At 34.1% G+C, this 12281-nt stretch overlaps 1 protein-coding gene across 1 annotated transcript in view; it reads left to right on the top strand.

The window, feature by feature from the left end:
- Positions 1–12281, top strand: part of apolpp (retinoid- and fatty-acid binding glycoprotein apolipophorin) — a 65413-nt gene that overhangs the window by 36745 nt on the left and 16387 nt on the right. The window contains exons 10-17 of the mRNA XM_072537903.1: positions 407–481; positions 2683–3205; positions 5577–5996; positions 6108–6532; positions 7335–7845; positions 9873–10313; positions 10652–11046; positions 11896–12045. Of these exons, the coding sequence (XP_072394004.1) occupies positions 407–481; positions 2683–3205; positions 5577–5996; positions 6108–6532; positions 7335–7845; positions 9873–10313; positions 10652–11046; positions 11896–12045 (2940 nt within the window). The remainder of the gene's footprint in view (positions 1–406; positions 482–2682; positions 3206–5576; positions 5997–6107; positions 6533–7334; positions 7846–9872; positions 10314–10651; positions 11047–11895; positions 12046–12281) is intronic.

The raw sequence follows: 12281 nt of genomic DNA, 5'->3' as shown, positions 1-12281 counted from the left end.
ATTAAGATATGAAGATTAGCTCTGATGTTCTTTGATTTCGTGATTACCATAAATTTAGTTTTTTTCAAATTAATTTTCAAGCCGTAACTGTTACAGTATATATTGAGACTTTGAACGAGATGTTGTAGTTCTACTAGCGTTCCCGTTAGGAGAACCGTATCGTCAGCATACCTTATATTGTTGATCGTCTCACCATTTATTATCAGACCAAGATCTTCTTCCTCGAGTGCTTGTTCACAGATAGCTTCACTATACAGATTAAACAAAAGTGGCGACAACAAAAGCTTGTCATTTATCTATTATATTTACTGCTTGTCATTTATCTTCACTATTTTATCTTTTTAGTCTTGTTTATAATACTTATTATACTTTTAGTTCATGTATGTAAAAGAGTTATTTTTTACAGGTATCTCAAGCCCCATTAGTCGATTTTAGCACAGATGGTCAAGTAAGAGCAAGTGATAAAGATGGAGACCTTAAAGTAAGTACTAATGACAATTTGTTTGTTTTGGTCTGGAAGTCCTTTACTTTACACCGATTGTATTGCAATCATTTAACTTGCCGTAAATCTTCCATTAAATATTTAATAGTCCGGAATTTCGGAACATCTGCTATAAGAGCCAACACTCCATAGATCATTTATTTGGTTCTGTGGTCGAGACGGTAAGTTACGGAAGATACGTACGCTCCGCACATTTCTAGAAGACTGCGCGTATTGATTCGGTCAGTAAAGGGCGGACGGTAGGAACCGCCCTCTTTTGGCTTTTGTACTGTACAGACATTAATTTTTAATACTAACAACAGCTTATAAAAGAAATATGGACACATAAATCCCTCCCCAATGATTGGAATATTGGAATACTTTGCACCATACACAAAAAGGGAGATATCTTTGAATGCTCTAACCACAGCCTATGCTTCTAAATGCAACGTATAAAATTTTTTCCACAGTACTATGTCATCGTATGACACCATATGCAGAACGGATAGTAGAAAAATACCAGGCTGGTTTCAGATGTGGTAAATCGACAATTCATCAGATTGCAACACTGAAACAAATTTTGGAAAAAAACACTGGAATATGACATTGATACTCATCACATATTTATAAACTACAAAGCAGCCTACGACTCTTGAATAGAAGAGAAATGTTCAAAGCAATGAAAGAGCTAGGAATACCAAATCAGTTAGTGAATTTAACAAAACTAACTCTTGAAAAAGTTGAATGTAGAGTACGAATTCAGGGGAACTGTCAGAACCTTTTAAAACAAATATCGGGCTGCGCCAGGGAGACCCTCTCTTCTGTATACTGTTCAATCTGGCTTTGGAAAAAATAATACGTATGTCACAAATCACAACCAATGGTTCAATATATAATAAATCAGTGCAAATCCTGGCCTATGCTGATGATATCAATATTGTTGGGAGAACGGAAAACGCTGTACGAGAGGCGTATGTAGCATTAAAAGAATCAGCTACAAAAATGGATTTAATAATAAACACCAATAAAATGAAGTATATGAAAATAAGCACGCAACCACAAATACTACGACCACTTGTTATAGAAAACGACGTCATCGAAGCAGTGAACGAATTTGTATACCTGGGAGCGCTCCTTAACACTAAAAATAATACTACCGGAGAGATAAACCATAGAATTTGCACGGCCAACAGATGCTATTTTGGGCTCAATCTCCTCCTTAAATCCTCAAATATATCAAAAAATACAAAAATAAAACTCTACAAACCAATAATACGCCCAGTCCTAACATATGGTTCAGAGACCTGGACTCTAACAAAAAATAATAAAAACATGTTAGGATATTTCGAAAGAAAAGTACTAAGGCGAATTTATGGAGCAATAAATGACAGTGGAGTGTGGATAAGACGATACAACTTCGAACCTTATAGTATAAACCAGGAACCTTATATTGTAAAACATATTAAGATATGACGTCTGAGGTGGATAGGGCATGTAATGCGGATGGAACAAAATGACCCATCTAGAAAAACGCTCATTGATAGATCCATTGATCGGAGAAGAAGTGAAAGACTTAGAACAAGGTTCCTTGATAACATCGATGAAGACATGAGAAATATGGGAATAAGTGCTTGGCGGAAAAAGGCGATTGATAGGGACGACTGGAGAGAAATTTTTGAGGAGGCTAGGACCCACGCAGTGTTGTAAAGCCAGAATGATGATGATGCCCAATAACTCAACTGAAACGGCGAAATGTCCGTACCGATCAGTGCGCGCTCTGTCAGAATAGCTGATAAGTCATCGGTACAACATGTCGAGATGTCCTGAAAATCTTTCTCTCTAACTTTTCTTGGACGGCGAAGAGTGCGGATTTTTCTGTCCCGACCGTGACGTCCAAGTAAGCGCACCACAATGAAAATAAATGCTAATGTTTTTTGAAAATTTTCTTTCGTACGATCCGACCTTGCCGTCCTGACTCAGTGCGTGCTAAGCTTAAATCTATCCTTCTCATGGCAAAATTTGAGAGATTTATGGGGTAATAAAATTTACATTTAGACATTTAACGAATACTAAATTTTTTATGGGAAGGTAAAATTTAGTACAGAGGCGTATGTAATAAAGAATCATATATACAGAGTAGTATTAAGAAAGAAATATGTTTGGGTTGTAACATATATTATAAATATTTTTTTATCTTTCAGGCAAATCTTAAAACAAACAAACTTGACCCCATTTCTGTAGTTGCTGGATATAGCTATAAAGATCAAGGACAAGAAAAACATCAATTAACTGGTAATGTAGCTTTACAGTACAGTAGAGGCAAAAACTTGAAATTAGGTGGAACTCTTTCAAAACTCGCCAAACATCAATACAAATTGGATGCAGAGCTTGATACTCCATTCGAAAGCCTAAAAAAGAATCATTTACTAGTCGAAACTAGGGGTTCTGATGACTATCAGCAAGTCACATGTAAAGTAGTATTGACCAACGACGGCAAGAAATGGCAACTCGATAGTGACTTAAAATCATCAGAAATCTCACCGTTGATTCATTTGAAGTTAAGATCTCCCGAAGGAAAGCTTACTGAAGTATTGTTAAAAGGAAATAAAGTTAGCGATAAGGAACTTGGTGTTGAATACAAATTGTTATGTCAAAAGAAAGACTTTTTACTCGAAGGAAAATTGGATGCTAATGTAGCAGATGTTGACAACTTCTATGTTAAAGGTAACTATGATGTTTTTCTATACGTACATTAAATATTAGACTTAATCATGTTTTTATATTTGCGGTGGATTTCATATATATACAGTGCTAGTGTCAAAAGTCCGTTCCCCCCCCTCTCGTATCTTTTGAAGGGTTATTATTATAATAGTGAAACTTGGAGGGAGGTAATAAACAGACGTAGGCTTTTTAACTAGTCACAACAAGTGACGTAATAGTGACAGATGACGTTACAGCACCACTATGACACATAATTTTAAATAGGACAAGTTATACCTCGTTTGAAAGGTATTAAAAATACCTATTCAACCATACAAAGTTTATATAAGTTTAAGCTCATTTTGATGAATAAATTAAATAAATACTTAAATTGTAGTTTCGCATTTAATTAATAAATATTAAAACCTCCGCCTTTGCTTACTTGTCAAAAAGTTGACGTTTTTCTATTCTCTAATTGTTTTTACGTCAACGTCAACTTCTTTGACAATTAACCAGAAGCGAACGTTAGAATATTTATTAATTAAATGCGAAACTACATATATTTGAATATACCTATTCAATCCTACTAATTTTGTTTGGATTTAAGATGATTTTGACGAATAAATTAAATAAATACTAAAATTCTAGTTTGGAATTTAATTAATAATAATTCTAACGTCTGCCTTTGGGTATTTGTCAAAAAAGTTGACGTTTGTCAATTCTCTAGTTGTTTTTAGTTTGCAAAAGCATTCATAGCTCAATATTTAGTTTCTGTTTCTGCTTATTTAGTCAATTCTCTAGTTATTTTTAGTTTGCAAACGCGTTTATACCTGAATATTTAGTTTCTGTTTCTGCTTAGTAGTAGTTTCCGTCAATTCAAGTTTAGTCAAGTTGTTTTTAGTTACTTGTTAGTTAATATTTAGTTAAATTATTGTTTAACGAGACGTTTAAATTTTTACAATGTGGAAATAATTTCCATGCAGCTGAACGTCTTTTTAATGAGAGGTCTTCCTACATCGAGAGCTTATTTGAGGAAGCTTCATCGGAAATTTAAACAAACAGGTAGTGTTCAAGATGTCAAACGATCTGGTCGACCAACAATAATTAGTGATGACAAAACAATTGACATAATTTCAGAAATGGCAGTGAACCCTACTTCTTCTACAGCCCAAGTTGCATCTATCTATGGAATCAGTCAAAAGATAGTACACCGACTGTTGGCTAAAAACAAATTTCATCCATAAAAATTAAAAATTGTGCACAAACTTTCAGATGATAACCCCGACCGAAGTCTAGAATTCTGTGAAAATATATCCAATAAAATTAGCCAACAGCCCGATTACATAAAAACAATTTGTTTTAGTGATGGAAGTACTTTTTCTCTCAATGGTAATGTGAGGTGTTGGAGTCACAATATGTAAGGTGTTCGAGTGACACAAATCCTCACGTCTTTCGTGAAACACATACTCAATTTCCAAAAAAAAATAAATGTTTGGGCAGGTATTTTGGGAAACCACATAGTTGGGCATGTTTCTCTCAATATTAACTTAATTGGTGAAGTGTATCTGGAGATGTTTCAAAATGCAATTGTGTAACAAAATGTTAATACTTGAAATTCTGGAGGATAATCTAGATGAATTCGGCAACTTGGAAATAACGTTTTAACAAGATGGTGCTCCTGCACAAGAATATGGTGCAGTAAGACGTTATCTAGATGAAGAATATCGTGGTACACGGATTGGACGACGAGGTACGATAGAATGGCCAGCTAGGTCACCGGACCTCACACCATTAGATTTTTTTTTCTGTGGGGAGACCCGAATTTCTAAAGTTTACGCTACAGCATCCGACAATATTGACATTTTGAAACAACGAATTGTTGAAGAATGTAGGGAAATTTCCCCCGACACATTTGAACGAGTACGGCAAGAGTTTAGAAATAGGATGCATTACTGTCAGGAACTAGATGGAGCATATTTTGCACACTATCTATAAGAACTGGTTGTTAAATATTTATTAATTAAATGAGAAGCAACAATTTTAGGATTTATTTAATTTATTCATCAAAATGAGCTTAAACTCAAACAAAATTATTATGACTGAATAGGTATTTTCAATACCTTTCAAACAAGGTATCAATTGCCATAAGGTCCCATTTAAAATATATATATATATATATATATATATATATATATATATATATATATATATATATATATATATATATAGATATATATATATATATATATATATATATATATAGATATATATATATATATATATATATATATATATATATATATATATATATATATATATATATATGTATAAATATATACACGTTAATTCAAATATGTTCTTTTTTTTAATTCTAACATATAATTTTGCGTTGTAGGTAGTATCAATTCTCCAAAACTGGAATTAAATAAAATCACTTTCGAGGCAACCAACAAAGGTAGTAAAGCAGCCAAAAAAATTCAAATTCACATAAAATCTGCAGACAAAAACCTCGTTAGTGGAAGTACAACCTATCAGGCCAGAGAAGAACACGGAAAATACATTATCGAAGGCTCAGGATCACTAAAAATTAAAGAAGAAAATAAGGCTGCCAACTTCAAATTTATTTCTCAAGAATTGACACAGGAGAAGAATGGAGAACAAGGATTCCAAATTTCATTTGTTGCTGGAGTGGGCATCAAAAATTTTGATTCCGAATTAAAAATCACAAACAAGCAATTCAGAATTCTTGACTCTTACTGTGAGAAAAACAAGGAATGTGCACACTTTGAGCTCGATTCTAAAGTCAACGAAAATGGTAATTAACTTTTTTATTTCTAATAATTGTTTATATAAAATTTTATTATATTTTAAAATTTCTTGGTTGGATTAAACTTTTTCACTATTAAACCAATATATACTATTTTAGATGTCGATAGATTTAACCACGTCTTGGAAATAACCGTTGACCTCAAAAAACTTGGCCTTCCAAATGAATTTGGTCTTAAAGCAGTCACCACAAGGAAAGGTTACGTTCTTGACCACACAGTCGATATTCATTTCCAAAGCCCACAAAACAGCAAGTATCAATACAGCGTTTACCTCCACCCTGACGAAGCTGGAGTCTCTTTGACCACTCCAAACAGAATAGTATCTTTAGAAAGTCAAATCAAAGGACCCAGAAATGTTAAACTAGCTGGAGGTAAAATTACTGCTGAAGTAGCGTTCTACCTAGACAAAAAAAATCAACCCAATCAGAAGGCTAGTCTAAGTGGTTGGATAAACGTTGACGCCAAAGGCAAAGGCGCCGTAGTTAACGCGGAAGCTTCATTGTCACATCCTGGACTTCAAAGAGTAAGTACATTTTTTTTAATAAACAACATACTTTTGTTAAATTTTTCTGGTTTTATACGAGGTTTCTTGCAAATTATTCTTCAGTGATTGATTTTTTGTTGTATTTTACATGTTTCGTTTCCTTTTTGGTTCTTTCATTTTTGAACAGTTTTGGTTCTCTCATTTTTCTCACATACAACTGACCGAGTGCAAACAAAACGATCCATTGATTTTTCAAAAGCTCTCGCGTTTGGCAGTTTGGCTTCCTCCGTTCAGGAAGCCTTTTTGCCTAAAAAAATGTTACATTTCAATGGACTATTATAACTTTACGCATAGAGAATGTTTTATAAAAATTGAAGTATGGTAATAGTACTTTTATATAGTACTATATGAAATACAGGGTGATTCATTTAAAATTCAAAAAAATAATGTACTTTGTTTTGAGTTACCCTGTATTCGATTTAATGATTATTATGAAAATTAATGTTTTTTATAATTTTTGACTATTATTAAAAAACTATGATTGCAATAGATCATTGTTCATATACTTGCAATATTGGTTATAACTTTTTGAATACCCAGTATAACAGTTAACAACTTGTGATCGAAAAGTGATTCAGAATAATCCTTCAGGTATCCCCCAATTCCACTTCTATTACAATTATCACTAATTACTACAGGTATTCTTCCAATTATCTTACATTACTTAGTTTTTCCAGCGGTTTAAAGTCTTTGCAACATAAATCTTGAAAGGTAAATTCTAAGCGATAAATACGGCTTATTGGCCTATTGTAACAAAATTAATATACTTTTTTTATTGCAGCCATTATCTGTTACATTTAAATCTGTGCGCGGAGATCAATCTCCTCTTCCCGAACTTACTACCTCCACCGTCATTGATGTTTTCGACCAACCAAGTCAGAAGATAGTAATCGATTACAGATTCACGCCACAAGTCGCCAACGACAATTCCAACGCTGTGGTTTACAATGAATTATTGCTAAAGAGCGTCGGTCTAGGTATCAATATCGAAGCTACTGAAGAAGTAAGACTAAACAGAAAAACAATTTCTGGAGACTACTACTCAAGACTAAAATACGTGGTTGGAAACTCAAACTACGACAATCTGATATCCATTAAAGGCGACAAACAACGATCGGAAGTTATCCTTAAATTATTAAATATTGACTTACTAAAAATTGAAAACAAATATCAACTTTCTAACGATGATATAATCGTTGACTCTGAACTGACCTCTTACGATAACAAACCTCTGGTTAGTCACTTGGAAGTTAAGAAATTCAAAACTGTCTTGTTTACCGTTGGTCACAAAAGTAAGTATATATCAATATTTTTGTTAATTAGTATTCCTGCTTTGCAATTAACCAGTGTAAATTTCAATACAACGTCGCGATGCTTTATAATTAATTTATTTATTCGACTGGAGCTCCAGTCGATATTCTACCGCATCTTCGCAAATGATCATCGTGTCGCATGGCATGCCACGATGCCGCCAGTGTAAAAACGGAACACAGGTATAGTGCATGTCAATTCGCCAAAAACGTACATTTTACGTAGATATGGAATTAAAAATATTGTTTAACTAAAAAAATTGTAATGTGTTATTGTCAAAATGGCTTAAAAAAAGTAGTTTTTTAAAAATAAAAGTAAAAGGAATTACCAAAAAAAAATAATAATAATATTCAAAAACAGAAACTTAACTTAATAGAGATTCAAATGTTTTACCTCTTTCTTCAGAGCAAAAATCGAATCTGTTTTACGGAGATACTCTCATAACCCTGAGCAGTTCTGGTCTAATGCTGCCAGTAATTAATTATAATAGATGAATTATTTTCTCCCTCAATTCCAGTAAATTTCGGGCGCTTTTAAAACCATGTCGATAAACCATTGCTTTCAAATACCCCCAAAAGAAAAAAAATTATTTGAAGATAAGTCTGGTGATCTGGGAGTTCACTTGATCGTACAATGAAAAGAAATTAATTTATTTCCAAAAATGGTTTCCAAATATTAAACTGGTCGTGTATTGTAAACAGGACAGCCGTTTTGCTAGTTAGAGTTTGTTAGAGAGTTCCTGGTGAATAATAATATTTTCTACTGAATCATGACGTTCTTTATAATAACTACCGGCAAACTATTTGCAGCCCCCGGTAAGATGTTGGATGGTTTCTTAGACTTGATATCCATGTCGGCATTTGTCGTTTTGTACCTGAGGGTCTTTGATCATATATTTCAATTAATTTTTAGTTACTGAATGGCAGGTAAGAAACCCTCTGTCTCAGAAAACATCTTTCTTGATGTCAACCAATAGTTCTCGACATATTCGTGACTGATCTCTTGATTAATCAACATTAACAAATCATGACCACTCCAAAACTTCTTTATCCAGAAGTTTTGCACTCCGTCTTGTCCAGGACTCATACCCCGTCATGTTCTGATCTTAATGCCCGTAACATTAGTAATTGCTATTGCTGCACAATAAATCAGCATATGCAAATATTTCAATGTATGGGCTGCCACGCTATAATTGGGTAGAACTTTGTTGTTCACAATTTGTAACAGCGCACCTATTTTTTTAAAAGAGTTTATTTTTGGTAGCGGTGGTCTGCTAAGTGGTTTTTTTCCATTAAACTTTTGTACTGCACATACCATTTCACTCACCAGGCTATCGTACAACTCGCTGTTGTTCTGCTGCGTATTAACAGGTTGTGTTTCTTGTATGAGAAACTCAGGCACCTGCTCATTAGGGATTTCATTAGGGACTTGATCTAGAATTAGCTCTTGGTTATGAATCTCCCGTTCGACTTCGCTTCTGATGCTATTGCGTCTAGTCTCTGAAATAAGATTGTTTCTTATAATTACCCGGTACTAGTCTGCTACTCGTTCAGATACTTGGATTTCTGGGTACTTCCTGCAAAATTCGGCGTACAGCTGTTTGTCACCTTATACTAAAAGTGCAAAATATTTTTTCTCATGAACATAGTCAAGTTCGTGAGTGAGCGTCGGCTGATGTTCCAGCGCAGCACTTGTTTGGCTCGCTTGCGGTTGTTGTTGTTGGGCTGTAGCTTATTTTATGACAGAGATCCGCCTGATAAACGGCTCCAGATATGCCATGGCGATCCCCAGGAAGCGACCCCAAACATAAGCGATTAGACTCCATTGTCATGGGTGTGACAATGAGTCTAATCGGTTCTAAGAATACAACTCGCAACAGGACAAACAACTCGCACAATTCAAAAAACTTCCACAGGTTCTCTTTTATTATTATTACTATTGTTTTTTCTATTTATTCTATTCGAACTGAAGTAAAACAAACATTTAATTTAAAATAATATTTTTTTAGATACACCAAAACAAAAACTCCAAATCAACAGCGGTTTTATTCCTGGTCAAATCGCTGATCTTCGTGCTGACTACCTTACAGGTGGAGGAACTTTGAATCTATTCCACGCCACCCTAAAACTCGACGAAGCCAACTTCCTTAAACCAGACTACAGCGTAAATGCAAAGGGAATTGAAAAAGTTTTTAACCAAGGCAAAGAAGGAATTTCTCGTTTCGTTAACGGTCTCGAGAGAATCGAAGACGAAATCGAGAAGGACATCCGCAAAGAAGCTAGTCAACTCTCGGAATTGGCAAAGAAATCAGCTCCTAATCTTCAAGCAGTAAAACAATACTATTCCACCGAACTGCAAAAAATTAAGAACGAAATTTTGAAGGATAAATCTTTACAAGAATTTGGAGAACTCTTAAAAACAACATTCTTCACTGTTAGTGAACTTGTCGGTAAGTTCAACAAATATAATCTATAAACAACTAGAAGTATCCGTAAAATAGTTTCGAAACACAATTTAGATAACTGCCTTAATCTGGAGCCCTCTGTGGTTCGAAACTATTTTACGGATTTAATATCAGATGTCGCTATTGCGTCCGTTTCGAAGCCATTTTATCGTTGCTTCCCAAAGACAGAAAAGATTAATTTTCACGTTGAGAACGCCTATGAATAACTGTTCTGATGAGCTTTATTATCAACAGATACATAGACGATTTGTACGTGAAATGAAATCTTGACTGTCTTTTTAATTTTAACTAGAAGTATCTTTTAATACTATTATTTATTACAGAAACAATCTTTGTTAGAGTATTTGAAGTACTAGAAGCTGTAACTCATGCTGTCCAAAGTGTTGTAGTAGCCTTCGTTGAATCATTCGAGAAGCATATCGTACCAGCTCTCAAGGATCTCGTCGAGAAACTCTCCGGTATTGCCGGTGATATCCTTAATACCTTGGTGGAAATTACTTCAAGTTATTTGGCCACAGTCAGCGAAATCATCGAGAAATACCAACCAGAAATTAAACAATTAACTGCTACATTCGGTGAATTGGGACAAGATGTTGCTAGATTTATTCAGAAGTCCTACGAACAAGTTAGACGAATTTTCATTAGCTTGTACAGAAGACTTGTTGAAGAACTTAGAGCTCTTCCAGTATTTGAGGAAATACGCGCACAATGGGAGGACGTAAGTATGCTAAAAAATTTTGTATTTCTAAAATGTGAAATAAAAATACCTGTTTCCTGTTTCATTGATATTATCTATTTATTGTCTTGGCAAAAAGTTATAGACGGATTTCCTGTTTTATTTCTTTCTGTAGCGGGAAATCGGTGACTCTCCTGAATTTCTTGTATTTTAATAAGGACGTGAGATACTTAACTACAGGGTTTCAGATGTCTACTGCCTTCATAGAAATCATATCAATACCATTTTCAAAATTATGACCAAATATTCTATTCCTGATAAAAAGTTTGTCTCTTTTACTTAGAGCTCGTTAGGTCTTCCCCTTGGTCTTTCAGTTTCTGGCTTCCATCTGGTGATCTTTTTAATCAGTATGTCGTTTTTCCTTCTCTTTATGTATCCGAGCCAACTCAGTCTGTGCGCTTAAATAAATCTAACTATATCTTCTCCCTTCATTATGTTTCTAAGTTCATGGTTCATTTTTCTACTCATTTCACCCTTTTCCATTCTTATCGGCGCCATAACTCCTCTGAGGATTTTTCTTTCGAATATTCTTAATTTTTTTTCATCTTGATCTGTGAGGTACTTTGTCTCTGTGGCGTATGTAACTGCTGGTCTGATTGCAACTATATTTATTTTCAGTTTTGTATTTCAGGATAAGTTTTTGTCCTTCAGCCAGTATTTAGCACGTCTTCCTTATATTGATTAAGTCCGTTATATATGTCCGTGACGAATGGTTTTGGCCGAGATTCTCGCCCGGATCTTTTTTCCAACTATTTTTCGAAACAAGTTCCCATAAAGGCCCTTATGTCCCAGCATAATACTTTAACTATTTTAATATTCTTTTTATTTTAGTTTGTCAAGAACGGATTACCAAACGCTGATGGAATCGTAGGTGGATTAAAGGAAGTAGCTGCTACCATTAAAGATTTGGTTCCCGCTGATCTCTTTATTTCTAAAGAAGTCTTTGAGTTCGTTGATATTCTTACTGATTATTTGGAAAAGGTGAGTAAGGAAATGTGTAAGTTATTATACTAACAATATTTTAATGTAACAGTACCTACAATATATCATTATTTGTCATGTTAGTATATTGATGATATATAAACACTTTTTTTTCTATGTAAAGAGTGCAAAGAATAGTGTTTTTCAAGGGTAAACTGTAGATGTATTTTCGGAATAAAAGGCTATTCCTAACATCGTCTAATAGCTTCCAGTAAGCTTGGATTTGCGGTTCAATA

This window comes from Diabrotica undecimpunctata, chromosome 7, assembly GCF_040954645.1.
Source record: "Diabrotica undecimpunctata isolate CICGRU chromosome 7, icDiaUnde3, whole genome shotgun sequence".
Lineage (NCBI taxonomy): Eukaryota > Metazoa > Arthropoda > Insecta > Coleoptera > Chrysomelidae > Diabrotica > Diabrotica undecimpunctata.
Note: the sequence above shows the minus strand (reverse complement) of the source record. Positions and strands in the feature narration are given on the sequence as shown.